This window comes from Apus apus, chromosome 2, assembly GCF_020740795.1.
Source record: "Apus apus isolate bApuApu2 chromosome 2, bApuApu2.pri.cur, whole genome shotgun sequence".
Taxonomy (NCBI): Eukaryota; Metazoa; Chordata; class Aves; order Apodiformes; family Apodidae; genus Apus; species Apus apus.
Window position 1 is genome coordinate 93,274,643 of NC_067283.1, and position 20,514 is coordinate 93,295,156.

Here is a 20,514-nt window from a genome sequence, read left to right on the forward strand (position 1 = left end):
GAGCAAGACAAGTGTCCTCACAAAAGCACAATACCTTATAGGAAGCTGGTAGCAGGCAGCAGCAGAGAGACCAAGGAAATACGCAGTTCTTGTTCTTGAAAACACTAATAATTTGTACCATGGAATAAAAAACTTGCATGAAATGTGACAACTGAGACAGGAAAAATTCTTGTTCAGTGTATCATCCTGTGTTTTCCCTATGTAAAAACGGTAGGAGCCGTGTGAATTTACATCAAGCTTTCAGCCACATAGTAAGATGCTGAGGGTCTGCACTCAACATATGTGCCTGGCACGCTGTACCTGTGCAGTGCTTCTGACCCTCTGGAGCATCCCCAAGTAAGGGACTGGAAAAACCCTAGATAATAAAAGCACAGTGGTAGAAAAGTCGCTGCCTTCACTGTCAACGCATTTCATTACTTGGATTGGCACAAACGCTCCCGCTGTGCGTGCTGGGCTTCTCTTCAGTAAAAACTAAACACAACCCTTGCAATTAATCAATAACAGAGACGGTCTCTTTGCTTTCTTCCCCAACCCCCCTCACGCCAGCTCATTAGCGAGTAAAAAAACCATCCCGGGGGATCACACAGGACGCACTGGTGGCCCTCCTTCCTCGCCGCCCTTCGGGACCCGCTCTGCTGTCGTTCACCCCGCACCCCTTTCGGCGGTACCCACCTTCCTCCCCCCGACCCCGCCGCTCCCCAGCCTGCGCTGCCGCCCTCGCTCGCCCTGCCCGCCGAGCGAGGAGAAGCCCCTCACCTCCCCTCCGGTCCCGAGGGAGGGGGCTGCCATCACGTGTGCTTCGTGTGCTTCCTCCCCCTCCTCCTCCTCCTCCTCCCCCTCCGCGGCGGCAGCAGCAGCAGCAGCAGCAGCAGCAGCAGCCGCCCGGGCTCCGCTCCCTTTGTTGCGGGCGGAGCGGCGGCGCTGCCGGGCGCCGCGCACAAAGGAGGAGCGCGGCCGGGGCGAGGCGGCCCCGCCGGCGGGCAAGGCGCGGAGGCGGCCGCCGCACCGCCGGCTTGCGGGGAGCCGCGCTGCACCGCCCGGGCCAGCCCTGCCCGCGCCCGGGCTCCGGCGGGTGCCTGCGGGGATGCTGAAGGTGTGCTGCGGGTCGGCGGAGAAAGGACGGTCCCGCCCGGGCGGCGCCGCGGGCTCCGGTTGATGCTGCGGGCCTGCCGCCGCCTCCATCCCGCTGCCGCCGGCGCTGCTCCTCGGCCGCCCCTCGCCATGCTGGGAGAGAGCCCGGCCGCCGCCCGGCCGCTGCTGCGAGCGGGACCCCCCCTGGCGCTGTGCTACACCTCGGCCCTCCTGGTGCTCGCCCTGTCCGCGCTGCCCGCCGGCCGCGCCTCCCACCCCCTGCCCGGCTCCGAGTGCCAGGGCGGCGGCAAGGGGAAAGGCATCAACTGCTCAGGTAATGCACGCCCCGCCGGCCCCCGCACCCACCCACCCCCGCCTGCACGTGGGGGGCTGAGCGCGGCCCCCGGCTCCCCCCGGCCCGGCCCGGCGCTGCCGCCGGCGGGAGACAAAGGAGCGGCCCCGGGTGCGGCGGGGAGAGAGCCCCATTCCCCGGGCGCAGCCCCGTCTCCGAGGGCTCCCCGCCGAAAGGAAGGAGTTTGCCACCGTCTCTCTCGGCTTTTGTTGTTCCCTTCACGCCGCCGTGCCGGCAGGTGCGCCCCGGGAGGGGCTGCGCGCAGACCGCCCCGTCGCCCCGCGGCCGCTCCATCCCCCGGCCGCTCCATCCTCATCCCCGTCCTGCGGGAGGCGGGGGGGGGAGAGGCGGGAGGCAGCCGCCAGCGCAGCCCCGCACGGCGCTCGCACGGGCTGGTTTGTATTTCGGCTGTCTCTGTTGGTTGTGTGCAGCCCAGAGCCCGGAGCCGGGGCAGCCGCTTCCTCGGTCCTTCTGCCGGTTGCTCTGCAGATTGACGCTGGGGGGGGGGTGCGGACAGCGAAACACTCCGTGATGTGCCCAGGATAGGCTTGTAAAGGGTTTTTTCCTGCTTTGGTTGCATGAGAGAATGCTTTGTTATGCCTGTCCGTCCTATGCATAAGTGTATGCTGGTATAGTACAGTTTCAATGTAGGAGAATTGGTTTGGGGTGACAGCAGCACTTTTTCTTACACCTTGAGGGATGTGGTGTTTTTAAAGTAGAACAAAGTAAATACATACGATATAAAGTTTACAGTTTGTTAGGAAAACTTGTTTTTCTCCTAAAACTAATGTTTAGAAAAGGTAAATTATTTATTTTTTTTTTCCTCCGAAACAATTGCTGTGTGTGCCTCCTGCTGGTTTTTAAACCGGCAGGTTTGTTCCCCTGCCAGGACCGCCAGTGAGAGCCGCACAAAGTGCCTTCTCCAAGGTGATGAACGGTCCTGGCCCTGTGCTCGCAGCCTCCCCCGCCCCAGCTCCCATTGTCTTCAGCAGGATTTGGAAGGCAGTTTTTTTTCGTTGGAAGGAGCTCTCGGTAACTCCCAGGCTAGGGTCCCCAAACTGTGAAGAAAGCTTGGAATAGTGATCTTCCTCCCAATTACACTTTATAATATGGGTAACGTTGCTAAAGCAGGCTGTCAAATTGGCAGACTAGCAAACTGTGGCAAAATGATTTTGCAATTTAATCCATCTAGCTGCTATTCGCTCTTGATGTGCTCATTTGTTCTTTATTTTAGGCCATTTACACATCTACTGTGTTAGTGTGTGATACCAAAATGCTGCTATTCCACCACTGCCTGACTTTTTTCTTTCTACTTGTATGAATATCATGGTTATTTTAAAAGAGAGGTTAATAGGTTAATGTGTCACTGGCGTTAGCAGCTTACCCATCAGAGACATGTGGGTCATTAGACCAGGGCATGTGCATAAATCAGTGAGATTAAATATGGAAGGGCTGATGAAATATACGAGGAAGTTTCTAAGATAATGTGGAACTCATGGATACCGTTATTTAGAAGCTGTCAGGGACAGACAGCTTTCCAACCTGGAATTAGAAAAACCATATGCTGTATCAAAGACATTCAGAATGATTCGGTCCTACTGAAAATGGACAGGAGCAAATATTTATGCTACATATACATATGACAGGCACTGTTTTTAGCATAACTACAAAAATATGGAAAGAAAATTTCATTTAAAAATGCAGTAGTCAGATTCTGCCGTATGTTAACTGTGTCATGCAAAACGGCAGCATTTCAGTTCTCAACATTAATTTTGAATCAACTAATATCACAAAGTATTATCTGGGACAGATTTTCCCCTCACTTACCTCTGCATAGCTTCATTAACTTTTACTGGATAAGCTACTCCCTGCAAGATTCCTATATTTGCATATGGGGCCAGACGTTGGCATTAGCAACTTTCTCCATGGACTGATACCATATACATTGCTATTTATACCAAAAGTTAAATTTCAGAAGACTGTTACTACTTCTTTTTCAAACATTTGAAGAAAGAAATGTCTCTAAATTACTCTCCACACTCAGAGAAGCAAAATTCTCCTGTCTCCTGTCTGATTTTAATATTTGCATCAGGTTGACCTACTGCCCTGGAACAGTTTCTTACACTTTTTTGGGACAGTTCCTGAGTTCCTTGTAATGTTTTCTCTTCACTAGATTTTGTAGCTACCTTTATATTTTCATTAAAGATTTAGGAAATGCTGAACTCCTCTCCTTATTTCCTCCAGAGTATGCTGCTTAAGAAGGAGTTTGCTGTAGCAAAAGGACATTGCAAGGTGGAGGACACGAGCAGACAACATGAAAATTAAGACAGCTTTTTCAGCCTTGATTCTGCCCCTTTGGCACAGGCATTGCAGTTCAGTCTTTTGTTAAGTTATGATATAATTGAATCATCACTGGCCAAGGGAAGAACGTATAATCAAGTGCTTAGAGCAGGAAACAGAGAATTAAGATGTATCTGCAGTTAATTGACAATGTGGACTTGTATGTGTTTGCTCATCTGTCAATCCATACTTCGCTAAGCTAGAAAAACTGAAATAGCCCCATTTTACCCAGAATGTGGTAAAATACAAGTTGGTCATTCTTTCTGGAGAAGAGAATTTTAGGGTTGGTGTCTTAGAGAAGTTATATTTTTCCCAGCATTACCTGCCGTTATCTTCCATAATGTTTCTGGTAGTCGCTGACTGTCTGTGAGTAGGGTGGTTTAATGCTTGCTTCTCTGCTCAGGCTGTAAGATAGTGGTGTCCTTAATAAAGGACACAATGAACTACAAGGGGTTACTAAGCATTTTGAGTGTAAAGGTAAGTATAGCGTGCAGTTAGTTCATGAGCTCCTAATTCACTGATACTCTGCAGAGACACACACCTAGGCATCTTCAGTGTCAGTTTCAGTCCAGTTGAACCTCTGGTGTGAGATACACTCCAATTGCACATGTGGCAGCCACCAAGGTTGTAATTTGATCATAACTGACCAAACGCTGAGGACTTTGGTGAGAGCTACACAGACTTAACAAAAGACATTGCTCAGTGCATTGGTTTGGATTTGTACGCCTGGGATTTTTATTAACAGTGATACATTTCTGTTGGTAAGCCTTTCAGCTTGCTGTTCCTTCATGTGATAAAATGCGCTTGCTTGGGATGATTCCACACACCTCCTATGAGTCTCATAGGCCATATGGTGCCCCTGGTTTCTTAAATCCTCTTTAAGTGAAGCGAGTAAAGATAAAATTATTTCGAGATAGCTTATTGAAGATGGAATGAGGTCAAGGAAAAATTAAGGACACCTTCTCTTTCACAGAATTCCTGTTCTGAGGGGGATGAATGCTTTTATTTTGCAAAATTGGAACATGGCTGAAATAGTTTGTAGATAAAAGTAAATGGAAATCAACGATGAGGGAGAGGGAAGGGGATGGAGGGACAAAGGAAACAATCCATCCTGTGATAGGGTGATGGCTGTGTCTATGACGGACTGTTTACTGAGCATGGAAGTACAACTATCAAAAAGGTTGTAAATTTGTAGAGAGAATGTCAGAGAAAGCTATAGGGGAGCCATCCTTCACCATATACACATTATCTTAACTTTCAGGATACTTTAGAGAAATTGCTTTTGCCCTGAAATAACTCATGGAATAAATTAGACAAACAGAAAATGTGGAAAGAGTAGAAAAAAAGAGAGAGGTGAAGCAGATAATATGGTGAGCCAAGGGGAGTACAACAAACACAAGCGAAGCTCATGTGTTTTCGTATTTTAAAATGTGGTAGAATGACAAGGGAGGGATAGACATCATCAGTGGGACAAAAGCATCTGAAGGCTGAGGAACAAGAGCGAGCCCTGAAGAGGGATGGGAGGGGAAGGTGTTGAATGGTACATGAGCAGAAAGGAGTAAGAAAGCAGTATGGTAAAAGATAGACAGCTGAGAGTGGGAGCAACTCACAGAATATGGACAAAGGCAGCAAGAACTGGTCACATCCATATGCTTTTGTTTTCAAAGTTTTTTGTTTTTCCTCTGTGTGAATGGAGTTCTAGAGGAAGAAGAGCTGGGAAGGGCACAGAAGGTGAGCAAGACATGCACAGGAGGTCAAGTTTAAATGCAGATAAGGCAGGAACATTCAGGAACATGATCACGAGTCTGTGTACTATAACAACAGAAGAAAAAATACACATTAATTATTGATGACTGTGCACACCCAAAGTGAGCAGTGCATTTAAAGTATGGCTATTGTCACTGTTACTGGATATGCATGTGGTAACATAGAAAAAGAATACCTCTTTTATCTCATCCTTGCTGCTATCTACTTTCACCATCAACAAACATGGTCTCATTCAGAATTTGCAAGACTTTTTCCTCAGCATCTCCTGCAGGGTTTGTTCCTGCATATCCTTCATGTGCAATGCAGGCTGTTCAATCAAGGGACTCTCTGATACCGTTACTTTGTTCGATGCCATCAAGTCTGTTCTCTGGACCCTGTAGCAGGGATCCTCGAGCTTAGTATTGCTGGATACCAGTGCTAGCAGCATGCATATTTCAAGAAAAGAATTATCTGCTCAAATCTTGTCTGTGTAGCACTTCGATACAATGTATGTAACATATTTGTACCTGCTGTAAACAAGAACCAGAAATTAAGAACATATCTTCTGCATTCTGTGTGTGCGCTACCAGTGGTGCGTTCTTGTTCAGTTCTTGACAGCTTTTGGGGATGGTGGGAAACAGCAAAATCTGAGGTCACGGGGGCCAAACCAAAGCAGGGGAGTGCTTGGAATACACTCCCTTGGCAGGAAACATCTCTGCTAAAACATTGCTCTTGCTTTTGCTAACTCTGCTTCCTTCTAGAAGAGTGTGACAGTGGCATAATGAGACAATGAGAATTGTAGAAGTGCTAAAAGCCTGCATGAACGAGTATATAGTAGCACAAGCTCTAAATGTGTAAGGAAATAGTTTCCTAGGGAGATGATTATTCAATCATCTTTGCAAAGGTTTCTTTCTCAGAAGCATGTAAGATATATCAGCACTGAGTACAAGGCACGCTTTCAAAAATGCTGTCTCTGTTTATTAGGAAAATACAGTTCTAGGGTTCAAGCCAGGATGAACTGTCACTACTTTAAGGCGTGTTACCTATTACACATGAGCTGTTGTAGCTGAAAACTTCACCTTTTTCATTGGGTTAAGAAGAGGTCTAAAGCTATTTCCATCTATACCTATATGCTGTGAGGTGAAGACTCGAGTTTACGCATCAGTTGGCCAAAATGAGTTTTATGTACAGTCTTTCTCACACTAGGCTTATGGGTTGTCTGACGCGTGGGTCCAGACTGTCCCTGCTGTGACAGGGAAGAGCTGAACTCAAGCATGTAGCTCCCCTGGCATTGCCTGTGCCCAATCCATGTGGCAGACATGAACATGGATTTGGGAGGATATAAACCTCGGGCACTGCTGGCCTCTGGAGCTTGGCCTTGATTTGTTCTTGGGCTTAGCGGGGACTCTGTGAAGCAGAATCAGATGTGGCCTCAAGACTGCCTTTCATCTGTGCTTATCTGCTGGAACAGACATGCCCTTTGTGGTTTTTTTGTGAAGATTAAGTGAGGGTTGTTTTTTTATGCACCATTCTAAGTTACACAAGGCCAAAACAATATGTGCTAAATGTATGAAGCCACATCAGCAAGAATGTAAAGGCAGGGGATGGAAGAGACATACAGGTTCAAGTAAATTAGCCTAGCTGTTTTAAGAAACACACATCTTGTTTGTTTGCATAGGTAAACGTGATCTCAAATGGTATTTGAAACTAGAATAATTGCTTATTTTGTCTAAGATACTATGACTTACGTTCCCATAAATGAATTGTAACAGTCAAGCCAAATACACTGATACATGTTTGTCCCAATCAAACTTCTGAAGTTAATGATCTAAAGCCAGTCAGGTTACGTATCACTTTGAGACATGAATATAAATCAATTGTGAGTAAAAAGTAAAAACAATGTTTAAAAAGATAAATTAAACCTCAGACAGTAACATGCACATATTTGTTTCCCTTTTATGTAATTTTCTAGACATGAAATGTCCTTGCAATACTGATTCTTATGCTGATTAAAGAGCCAAAAGGTAATTAAAGTAGAATTGAAAGAGTCAGAATGGCAGAAAATTGTCTTTGTAACAGGTGTCACTCCATCATTGTCACTAGTGTGAACCAGTAGCGTGATGGAGCAATTGAGGCTTGACTGAAGGGACTGGATTGAATAAAATTTATTTATCATTTCTTCATAGGGGGAAAAGGGGAGATATGTTTGTTGTGGAAAGTATTGCCAAGAAACCATTCTTTCTGTACCAAGACCTCTCTGATAATTCCTCTCAGAGTGAAAACAAGAAGTGTCTTTATTAAGAGCAGTCTGGCCCTTTTCTTGCTATTGATAAGTATTTTGTACTTAAAAGCCTGCTGGTTTTCTTCTAGAGCTGACAGTAGACTGGATAAAGGGGAGAGTTCATATTTACTTGGAATTAAAAAAAAAAAAAAAAAGCAGTGGTCAAGGTCTTTTGCATAGGGAAGTATGAAGGCAGAGAATCCCACAGATATTGACAGGAGGCTCTTATTTACCTTTTGCCTATAAAGAGATTATCCCGTTCCACCATTGATCCATCAACTGAAAGCACTTGAGACTTTTCCAACTTGTGGTCAGACTTTGGCAAGTGTCCACAAAGCAGGTAGTGGCAGTAGCTCCCAGAATAACAGTAGCTGTAACATTTGGAGAAGGAAAAATGCTGAGCACCAGGAATGCTAAAAAAGGATGTATTTTTCTGGCTCTATACTGCTGCTTATCCTCCATGATAAGTCCCTACAGATGCTGTGAAATGGAAGTGGAGGTAGAGAACATGTTGGCATTTTTTAAGTGAATGCCTGAAGACTAAGGAAGTTTTTTTTGTAAATTATTCTTTAAAAAATCACTGTATCCTGGGAACAGCTTTACATAATAAGAAAATTAAAATTAAATAATGTGATATAAACTAAATAGTCCTCTCTAATCTAATTGCTGAAGATTCTTAGATCATCTTGACATTTTACCAATGTAGAAACAGAGAAATATAGGAAGAAAAAGAGAGTGTGAGAGAGCAGAGCTGTATTTTGTGGAGCTCCTAAGTGTATGGAGAAGGGCTTGCTTGACTAAATAAATCCATGGCAGATTTTATTTTATGAAGCCATTTCTTGGCAAAATGGGTCTAATATCTTTGTGATATTTTTCTTCCAGAAAAGGATAAGAAGATACAGACAAAACTGGGTTAGGGGTAACTTCAACAATCAAAATTGTGATCTGATGAAATAGAACTTTCCTGGAGAACCTTAAATCTGTTAATTTAGTTAACAGCTGTCTTCAAGGGGATCTGAGAGCAGAATTATTTTATCTGGTATTATTAGCCAGATGTTTAATTGTGCCATTAGTTATTTAAATATGTGGAATTTATGGGCCATATGTTCTTAAAATTATTTATTTGTTTATTTTTTAAAAATAAAAATGTCAGCTCAGTTTTTACACTTACAGATTCTTAACCAGGGAATTTTTTCTTCTTTGGAGCGGGGAGCAAGAAGGCAGTGGAGCTCTTTGCTACAAGAGTACCTAGAAGACTCTGTTCTTGCTGACCCAGTTACATCCCCAGACCTCTCACAGTGTGAGCTGGGAGACTGACCGAGCTCTGCATGCATCTGCATATGTAGATTGCTGATGTGAGTTTCACTATTTTAGAGAATAATTGAATGTTACACTGATATCAATGTTCATTTTTTTTAAGTTGCTCTAAAACTGTCTCACTGGTCATAAAACAGTTTGTGAGGAGCTGGTGTTTAACTAGCAGACCGGGGATTATTTTAGGATAATTTAAATTCTCATTATAGTAGCCAATTTCTAAGTACTGAAAAGACAAGACTTTTCTGATAATAGATTATGTGTTACAGCAACAGTGTTTAAAGGATCTGCTTCAAAATAAAATTAAATCCTTGTAATACCTCTCTTTCGACTTAGTATTATAAAAATAAATTTAGTTGCAATTACAGTCTTGAAACACCCACATTATATAACTCTGTTCAAGCTGGCAGGATCCTCATCCACGCTTCAAAAATAGTGTTAATTAAGACCAGCAGGAAAACATGAAAATGAAAGAGAAGAAAATCAGGAACTAAACAGAACTGTCAGTAATTTTTCTGAAGGGACCTGGCTTCTCTCAGCAGCTGCCAGCTCTTCCCCTACCCCGTTTCTTACCAGGCTGAGACCTTGCTGTGTTCCTGTATATCTCAGAGAGGTGCAGAACTCTGTGCTTTTTGTAAGACACAAAGGGCATCCCATGGGGTGCAGCTGAAGAAGAAGGCAGGTACAATATTCTTGACAGACAAAGAGTGTGCAGGACATGAAGAGATTCTTCTCAGGTCTGGTCTGGAGGCCAAAACCTCTTGAAATCTGGTTCTGCCTTGTCACAAAGCCTCCATACACAGCCTCATTCCAGCTGCCTGGCTTGCTGGCAGGCAACAGCCGGGTTCCTGAAACGCCCCAGGGCATCTCCTGTGTCTCAGACCAATCTCAAGGGGTCGATGTGGAAGCAGATGGGGTGAATGGGGGTGGCTCATCAAGCCAGAGAGCTGGGTCTATGCAAACTCCAGTTAATCTGCTCTGGATCACCACAGTGAGATGAAAACGAAATGTTCAACTTTAGGAGCTCAAATTACTTCAGCCCAGATCCGGCTCCGATTATTCCCAGACTGGCACACTTCCATCCGCCTTCAGGAGTTTGACACATTTCAGCGTTCACCTACTGCTAACCAAAAAATCCTGCTTAACTGGCCTCCGTTACTAACTGAACGTGAGCACTGCATATGATGATGGCAGAAGAAACACACAGCCCCCAGTGAAATCATCTTGTCACGTCTACTTGTGTATGACTGTAAAAAATCTTCTATAAACACACATACATTTCAGCAATGGTGAAATGCTTAAACATGAAGCAGAGAGGAGTTTGTTGTACCTTACAAGAGTTTTACTTGCTCTCCCATTCAGAAGCTCTTTCACATATGACCGCAAAGAATGAGTGTTTAGGTAAGTGTCAATTGCAAAAGATGCTAAATTTCCTCTAAAATTGTAAGCCAAACAAGAATCTTAAAAAAGCAGCATAAAAGCATGAGATACAGGTTAGGTAAAAGTGTCAATGCATATGCAAAAAATGCCCAAAATAGTCTAGGCATTGAAAATGAGTGCTTTTGAAAATGTAAGTTATAATCCTTAAGGGTGTCCATAAAATATAAGACCAAGATATAAGGTCTTTAGCTGGTTGATGGATAAAGTTCAAACAGTGTTTTTGACAGGTATTTCCATAGAAAGTTTGATTTAAAATGTGTTTGGATAGCAATTTGTTCCTCTAAAACTCAGGGAAGCATTTATCTAATTAAATGTTTACATTTTGCTAATTAGTATTGACTCTGATTGTGTGCTGCCTTTATCTGATCCCTCTGGGAGAGGCAGAGGTCAGTGTGTTGTGCCAAATGGGTTCTCTAGGGCAGAGGAGAGCAGCAGAAAATCCTTAGAAAGCCTAAAGAAAGGCACCCCCCGGAGCCATTCCACCATGGACAGTGGTGGGCCCCTGAGCTGTTGTGCTCCTAAAGCACCATGTCCCTCCAGCAGAGTTTCCTTCATCCTCCGTTTCTCAAAGAAGTTTACCTAGACAATTCTGGGAGGCACTTTCTTTGCCCTGTCTTGATTGGAATTGTAATTTTATGGAAGTATCATTTCAAGGTTATAAAAGTGAAAATAGAATAGGCAGACTCCTGTTGAGATTATAGATTTTTTTTTTCTCATATGAAGCAGGGGTTGAGGAGGCAATTTATTTTGTTGCATTTCTTCTCTGTTCAACTGCAAAGGATGTCTTTTTCTTTGGTTGGGCAGATGTTTACACCTACAAAGAAAAACACCTTTGCAAAAAAAAGTTATATGTGTTTGAAATGTGCAAAATTGGTTCTGAGTGGTAAGAAATACTTTTTCGTGTCAGAAACTAGTGGTTGTAGTAGAGATGAAACAAAAGGTTTGTCTGGAAAACACAACAGCTGTGTTGTGTTGTTTGGTTTGGTTTGGTTTTTTGTGGGTTTTTTTGTAAGTGAGAAGAGGTATATAATTATCTGGATGCTCTTTATTAAAACCTCTGTCTATAATACAGAAGAGTTATCCAGGTGAGAAAACACAATCTCCCCATTTGCAGGAGATATTCCTGCTGCTGGCTGAGCAAGCAAAGAGGATCACTGGAACCAGACTCTGAATTTGAGTGTTTTGGATGATTTATCTACCAGATGGTAAATGCAGTCCAATGTAAAAAATTAGTCTGAGAGCAAGGAATCAATCATCCAGCACACTGATCAGCAGAGGGATTTGAGTGTTATAGCAGAAAAATTAATGAGCTGGCAATCCGCTGCAGAGCAGTATTAAAACAAAAAGATACTACACTGTAATAAAAGACTCCTCACCCAGAAAACAAAGGCGATAAACATACTGCTTTATTAGACACTTGATAAACACAATCTAAAGCAATGTGTTAGATACCAAAACCCTAATATTATTCAAGCATAGTGATTAGGAAGTTCAATATAAAAATCTGGAAATCAGAGTTAATTTAGGAAGCTGAAGTTTGTCACTGCTTTCACATTTATTTCCCAAATACATTGGCTCTCTGTAATAGGAATTGCTTATTAGTATTCTGTATTATAGTAATAGATATTTTTGTGGTATTTAAAGTCATAGTGCAGTACATTCAGAATTATCTAATGAAAGATTATAAGATACCAATACTAGCTTTTTTTTCTTGGAGTTGGGGACTGGTAAGTTGGTGAACAGCTAGTGAAGCGCACAGCAAAAATCCCAAGTGTCTCTGTGCATCATGCAGATGTGGTCCCCAAGTTGTCCTTCATTCACTTCTATTTCCTCTTTGGGGTTTTGGGTTGTGTTTTTCAAATGATTCCTGGATAAATATTTCTAAAAACACAGGGAAAATGAGCTGATGGTCTGACTAACTGCCTAATCAGTAGAATGAAGCCCACTGCCTAAGGAGTTTTTCCAGAAGCCCTAACCATTGCTTAAAATCAACAAGAGCTCCTAGATCATGGTCCCTGTGAAAAGCAGATTTATCTGTATAGGGAGTAAGCAGTAAGAACCTGTAAATATTAGTTTCATGGAGCTTTACAGATGAGAGATGTAGAAACAATTATTTTCCATAGGAGCTGAAGCTGAGCCTGTCTTGAAGTGATGGACTCAGTTGCCTACATTTCTCCAAACCACAATTACATGTTTACCTTAAAATTATGCCAGGCATGTAAAATTAGTTTCTGATGCTGTGCTGGATTGAATGTATACAGCTCCACTGCTAATCAAATTCAGCTTGGGTGTAAAAAAAAAAAAAAAAGGATCTGTACCTCAGTCAGCGTTTGTGTATCTCAGGGCTGAAATTAGCCTTTTACTTCTCTTCAGTATTATGTGTGTGAAACAAAGGGCATGCATATTTACATGTAGGGCTTTCCCCCCCTAGCTATAAATACATAGACACACACACATATATACACATATATGTATGAAGATTTTTGCTGACTGTATTTTTTCTGCCACTTGGGACATGCACAACACTGTTAAAGATGGCTGACTGAGGCTGTGGCCCTGCATTTGAACAGAAAATGTGGATTAAATTCAGATTAGCGATGATGCCAGGCCTAGCAGTGTCACAGCAGCAAGGTGATTCCTGGCCGGGGTGATACCGTGTCTGTGATCTCTGCTTTGTGCCTTTCCTCACCATGTCCCCTGTGCCTGACCGACTGTACTTTGGGGGAGGAAGGGGGCTACAGTCCTGGCTCACTTGGCCTGCTGTTGGAGGGCACCTGGCAAAGCACCTGGCAAAGCCACCACGTCCTTCATGGTTGTTTAGGCGAAGGTAAAATGAGAGCCAACGAGTCAAAGTTCCTCCATTCTCTGCTGTAAACCAGGTAATAGCAGCTAATTTCTGACAATTAGGAGGTCTCCCTGAAGTGCTGTCAGCTAACACCAGGCATGTTTTGGCAGAGTGTGGGCTAGCTGTGCTCCTCGGCCCGGGAGCCGCAGGGAAGACAACTCCTGAGCTGGCTAATCCGCCCTTACATTTGCTGAGGGAATCCCCAGCAGGGAACCGTGAATAATTTCCACCTGCTTCCTACTGCATGAGTGGCATGATGGGAAGCGGGGGGCCGGGAGATGGATGAATATATTTGAGGAGAGGTGGCCTGCTGTCCTTTAAACAAGGATTGTGTCTCAGTCCAAAATGCCAGGCATCGCTGGTTGAGTGGCTTTATGTGCTTGCTGGTGTGGTGGGCTCCTGAGATACTGTCAGCTCCAAGTAAGCTGGAGTTCATCTGTTCTGTTAGATATGAAATGTAGTGTTGTTTTTCCATCCCAGTGTTAGAAGCATAGTGTTGGGTTTAGTGTTGTTTTCACATCCTAGTGTTGGAAGCATATTCTTGGGGTTTTTTTATATATACCCTAGTGTTAGGAATATAATAGCTTGTTTAAGAGAAGTGAGATATCTGCACATTCCAATGACACCTGGGGTGGTTTATGGTCCAAGAAACTGAGGGACTTAATTGGGCTCCATCTGGGGGATCCAAACATGGAGCAGGATTTATGGCCAAGATAAGACCGAACAAAGTCACTTATATCTTGCTCCTCGGGGCAGGATGACACCAGTAGGTATAGATCATTTTGGTGATTGGGAAGACAGCCAAGGGGGCAAGAAAGGTCAGAATAATAGCTTAAAAAGTAAACTCCTAGAATGGAATGTGTAAACAGGGGCGGGAAACTTATAGGATAATTAGAAGCGTCGGATAGGCTGTAAACCCTGGAGTACCCAGCCAGTGGGGAAACAGGGGAAGGAACTTTGCGTCAGGAATAGGGAATATAAACCGTTATTCACCTTCCTATGGGTGTGCCTACTTGTTTAGGTCACCCATTCTTGCAAGAGTGTAAATAAGCTGTGCTTCGCTGAAGGATCTGTGTGGGCCTGTTCATTGGCGCCACAAACGTTTCTCACAGTTCCCTGCAAACCTGATGGCCCCACCAGCCCTACCTGCGACAGCCACAGCCGTGAGGGGCCATGAGGCAGGGGAGCATGTCCTGCTGCATGGGTGCTGCGCCCCGGCCTGGCTAGGAACTCCCAGCCCCTGAAAATCCTCGGCAGGAAAAGGGGGGGTTAGCAGAAGCTTTGGGAATTGCTTTTCTTCTTGTGGTTCAGTAAGAAGAAGCAAGCAGGCAGAGAGGAATTACTAGCTATAGATTTAGCTGACAAGCACACACACATGGGTGGCAAATGTATTTCAGGAAGCTGAGCAGCTCCTTGGTGGTGATTTGTTTATTAGAAGCATAATATAGTTGTTGAAGTTTGAAAGGAGCGGAGCTAGTGGCTTGGGTCCTTTCTGGTTTCTGTAAGTTACTGGAATTACCAGAATTCATTAAGAAACCTGAAAGATCAACCAGGGGGTTGTTTGTTTGTTTTCTTCCCATGACTTCTGTGTTGCTGGTTATTATGTTACGTTTCCAGGGGGTTTCTGACTGTTTAATTATGGTTTTCAAAACTATCCCTAAATAGCATAGTGTATGGGTGTTTGGTGGAGAGGGTTTATGCAAACCTAATTATACTGCAGCGCCATTCATATTGCTTGTGTTTCAGGTATAGTACCCAAGAGTTAATTTATTTCCTTTCTCTGAATGCAAAATAGGAATCTAATGCTTTTTTTACATATGTATGTGTGCCATAGAATGCACTGCAATGATTTTTATTATCTGATATTATTATCTGTTAAGGGATCGTAATGAAAACAAACAGCAAGAGGAAATGGCAGGTTTCTGTATTAATTTGGAAACTACCAGATTTAACTGTTGTGTTTTATTCTCTTATATGGAAAATGCTCTCTTCTTGAAATTAACTTCTATGTGATATTCTGAAAATAAAAAAAATACTTCAGCTTTCATTTGAAATCAGTAACTACTAAAGATATTTTTATAAATTCTTCATTTTGACATAGACTGGCAGGGTTATGGGGACCTGGAGGTGTAATTCCCTCTAATTAAGTTTTGAAGCCTATCTGTGTTGTTTCCTTCTTGAAAAGGTCTGTACTCTCAGAGCACTCAGTGCTGGCAATAAAATCTTTCAAAAGACAAATACTCCAACAGCTTTTTTTGTTTTGTTTGTTAGGTAACTCACATTTGTAAGTCAATGATGTTTCATTTCCTGTATCTTGTTAAGTTCCGTAACTCACTTAGAAGCAGGTAGTTTTTTGTGTGCTTTTAAGTAGAAAGGTAATGTTCACGTAAAAGAGCTTGTCATACATGCTGACTGTAATGCTGACTGTCATCCACGTGGCTGGAGATCTCCCGTAGCATTTAGCCTCCTTGGTCATTATTTCTGCACTTAAGCCTACTTCTCAGAATTGCTCATTTCTTTCTGATTGACCCTGCTATATACTGTTTGCTTAACTGTATCATAACAATGGAATTTATGATTTTGTTTAAAAGGTTAATATGAAGCTTATATTAGAAAAATAGAATGAAGAGAATAGACGTTAGGGACATTATAGTAAATATTCTTACAATAATCTTGCTCGTATAACTTTTCTGTTTAGAATTGTCCCACCTCAGGAAGAGAACTTGTAAATTTTTGAATGCATTTTCAATGATCTGTAAAACTTAATCATGGATCAGATTAGCTTGACAACTGCTTTACACTTTTTTTTGGTGTTAATAAGACTGTAAATTTGGGTGAAAACTTTGATGTTAGGAAAACAGTGGGTTAGGGTACTTGGATTTTTTTTCTTAGAATTTGATGTATTCAATGAATTGCTTCCACTGATGTGACTTACTGCATCCTGCTTGAATTGCTTTGAGAAAAGAACAGTGAGAAATACCTAATTAGTGAATATGTCTGGAAAATCTGATCTGAACAACTTGTCTAGCATTGCACAAGGATATAAAAATTGCATTTGCTCTAATAACATTAATTCAGAAATCTTCTTGAATCTTAGGACTTAGATTTGCTCTTTTATTATGGCTGTGCTTAACATAAATCCTTTTTCTTAAAAAAAAAAAAAAAAAAAAAAAAAAGACCAGACCAGCTTTCCCCTAACAGCTGGGGAAAATACAGACATTTCATAGGGTGGGCTGATTTTTAAGTGGCTGTGAGGAAGGTTGAAGCCATTACATCGTGTCAGAGACCAGAATTAATGGCATAATAGATACCACTGAAAGTAGTTCTCTTCTGTCAACCTGTCACCTAAAAAACAGACAAAGAATTTTTCTATCTACTTACTGGAAATCAAAGACCTAGGAATCCTGTGGTATCTGTCCATACCTAGGATTCCATGTTTTCCTGTCATTGTTTTTTCATCATCCTTACCATTTCCACTCTGTGGTCCCTCTCCTCTGTCGGTCCTCTTGGTCACCTTTCCACCTCTGCTGTACATTCCAGCTCTCTTTCCTTCATGGTCAGTTGTCAGCTTTGTACTCTGAGCATTTTCTGCTCTCAGACAAGGATACCACTGATACCATACAAATATGACATGTATGACAAATGTGCAAAGTTAGCCAGCACTCATTTTTGGTGCTGAAGGCACAGCTCACCTGGGACACCATGAAGAAGGAGCACGTAGAAGGGGGAGCCTGTGACAAATTGTGCCGCTGGTATGTAACAGCTAAACCTCCTCTAGTGGCTTAACATTTCAGGAGGATTGAATGTATTTTCACATAGAATATAATGGTCTAAGTCTTGGAAGTCGCCCCTCCTTCACTGCACCTTGTATCGCAGCTGCTACATGCAAACATGGAAAAACTCAAAACACATAAATGCAATTTTGTTACATAGGAAAAAAAAAACAAACAACAAACCAAACCACAAAACACTGTATGTGCCCCAAGTTCATTCATTAAAACTACACAGATGGAAATTTTCTATGAAAACAATGAGGCTGAGTGCTATAAACAACCTAAAACAGGATCCTGTGATGGAAAATGTTATGCAATGTTAAATAAAAATATGGTTCCCAGGTCTGTGTATTATTGCAACTTTGGAGTTAGTAAATTACACTAAAATCAAAGAACTTGTGCTCAAGATGCTGTTCAGAAGTGAGAAAATGCCAACGTTTTTAATACCAGACTTACTTTCTCAAATAAGTCAAATATCTTCATTTTCATGGGGATGTTTCTGAGTTTCCCTCACAACTCAGCCTGCAGAAACTGTGTACAGCTTTTTCTTCCAGGCTCCATAAGCCTGTCTTATTTATTGTTACGGAAAGGAAAGTAATATGACGTAAGAAGTATTGCTGCTATTTATCTTATAGAAAAATCATCCCCATCATATTGATAGATACCACTGGAAAACACTTTTGCAGAGCAGGAAGGGAAAGTTACAGGGTTTGGTTTTGGTGAGGGGTTTGCATTTTTTTTTTTTTTATTTTTTTTTTTTAATGTGACAGAAATCCCTATCTGAAGTATGGTTTTATGAGCCAGGGTACTAGGAAATGACCTTACCCAAGGTTTCACCCTCATGCTCGTGGCTGTGTATCCCACCACAGACCTTGTCCTACCTCAGCCTTCAATGCACCCTGCTCTCAACTGGGTCAGCTCATTAAAAGTTGGCAGAACAGGAATGCAGCAGAAAGTGAGTATTTTCTTTTCTCGGTGTTATTACTGGCTTACTGGCTGTTGTGACCAGCACCAGATGGGACAGGGTCATGAGAAAGAGAGTAGGGAGAGAAAATGAGGAGATGTGAGCACCTGTGAACTGCCTGTAGGACCATCCAGAGAATGTCCAGGAGCAGGAACTCCTGCCAACACTTTGCTGCCTGGCTGATGGAGCACCCTTAACTTCAGGGGTTAAGTAAATAGGAAGATAAAGTCTTCAGGAAAAGGTTTGTCATATCTTTGCTTAGCTAGTGAGGCCATATATGTATTTTACATATGGAATGACTTTTGAGTGATCCTTCATATTTCTCTGTGAACACCCAACAAATATTCAGACTTTCCTGTCTCCCTGGCTGGGACAGACTCACTACAGCCATAAAATATCCTTTGCCATAGATTTTGATCACAACACTGAAATAATGAGTTTCAGTATTCCTCTCTCTACATAATAGGCACTTGTGGAGTGAAGATCTGATCTTTCTGAAAATGGGGAGTGATGTGTGGTGGGTGTGTGCAATTGGATTATCAGGCAAATTTCCTGCAGATTTCCAGAGCAACTGAAGTCTGTCTGACAGGAAAAGTTTGTTCCCTTTTTCAGAGTCTTACACAGACAGTGTAGGAGCACTGGGTATGATTAAATTTCTTGTTCAATTTGCCTTGTTCTTCATGTTACACATCACTAAATGTATTTACTTTTATTTCTGCCATTCTGCATGACAGAATTTATCTGCAAGAAAGGAGTTTTAACTGCAAAAAAGGTTTTATAGACAAAAGAGCGAAGCAGCAAAACATGAGGCAGGAATCTAATGCAAGATGCTAAGCACTGTCTTTCCCAAAATTGAGGAGCAATTAAACTTCTTACTCCACTAAAGAACTTGAAACCTGTAAAGGAATATGGGAAATGGGACTTAATGAGCATACGCAGTTATGGCAAGTTAAAAGCAGTTGCAAGTATGCCTAACAAAATACTGGGAATAATCATTAAATGCTGGTGATAATGAGGTCACAACAAAAGCAATACACATAACCCTTACACAGCTATTAAATTTACTGTATCTTCCAGGAGGAGCAAAAACAAGCACAGAAAACAAGACACAGCTGCAGGGAAAAAAAAACCCCACAGGATTAAACCAAGAAGGCATGGTAGCTAACAAAAAAAGAACAATGAAGTTCACCATGAAAAACAGAAACAAAACAACACAAAACAAAATATAAACCTTTTATCTCAAGAGTTATGTCTCTGGAAAATTAGTGTCTCTGGAAAAATGCTTGGTGGGAGATTTTAATTGCCCGATCAAACAAGTAATTGGAATATTAATGATTTCTAACCTATTGAAACTCATCATCTCTCAGGGTCTGCTTCATCACCTGAACTTTGAAGATCTGTATCTGCCAGCTTGGCTCATGAGTGCAAAACCCAATTCAAAACAAGCTATTTTTGAGAGCTGTGTGAACCCTCTCAACTTTAGCAAGATAATTGATTTGAAACACTGCATCAAGTATGCAGATTTTCCTCCCCTTGTGTTTATGGGAGCAGCCTTCCCAGGCACTGAACAAGCAGGGAAGGTCACGATGGCTGTATTGTCCTTCTATTCCTATCCCTCCCTGCAACCTGGTGTCACCTGCACATTTGCTCATGGTGTCTTCTGTCCCAGCACAGGCCATGGATGAAGACAGTGAAGGGTATGTGCCTCTGTTGTACCCAGCTTGTTACTGGCTACCAATGGCATGCCAAGCCAGTACCTTTAGAGCCTGGCAGTCCAGCCAATTTGCAACCAATCTGTCTTTCCCACCTGTATTTCCTGAGCTGAAAAGGAAGACTGCTGTGGGAGATAGTGTCAGAAGTCTAAATGTATTTTACCTCTTCCACTCTGCCTCAGACTCTTCCTTCATGGGTAAGAGAAAGCTGGGTTGAGCATGATTTGCCTTTGAAAAATCTGTGCTGGCTGCCCCTGCTAGTCTTCTCCTGTGTCTCTTTGTAGACAGATTACCAGAGGATGTTCTCCAGAGACTTTCTGGAGGCTGAGGTGAGGCTGGCCCATTGATTGTGGGTCCTCTTCCTTGCCCTCCCTAAAGATGGGAATAATGTTAGCTTTTCCTAGTCATCAGGGAACTTCCCCTAGGACCTTGATTTTTCATGGGTGGTTTGCAACAGCTTCACAATCACATCAGTCAATTCTGTCAGATCCTTGGGTGAAGCCCGTCTGGCCTGATGTATCTGAACATACCCAATTTCCCTAAGTAGTCTCTACCCTACCGCTACTTTGCTGCTGGCTGGCCCTCTGTTTTCTGAACAGCGTTGATATATGCTGGGACTTGGGAGCAAGTTTAGTCTACAAAGATTTGTAAGAAAGGGCACTGAGTGCTTCAGTGT

The 20,514-nt window shown here is 42.7% G+C and overlaps 1 protein-coding gene across 1 annotated transcript in view; it reads left to right on the forward strand.

Moving 5' to 3' along the window:
- Positions 1-1,155: 1,155 nt before the first annotated feature.
- TMEFF1 (transmembrane protein with EGF like and two follistatin like domains 1) overlaps positions 1,156-20,514 on the forward strand; it is a 122,550-nt gene continuing 103,191 nt past the window's right edge. Inside the window, exon 1 of the mRNA XM_051610264.1 lies at positions 1,156-1,405. Within this exon, the coding sequence (XP_051466224.1) occupies positions 1,156-1,405 (250 nt within the window). The remainder of the gene's footprint in view (positions 1,406-20,514) is intronic.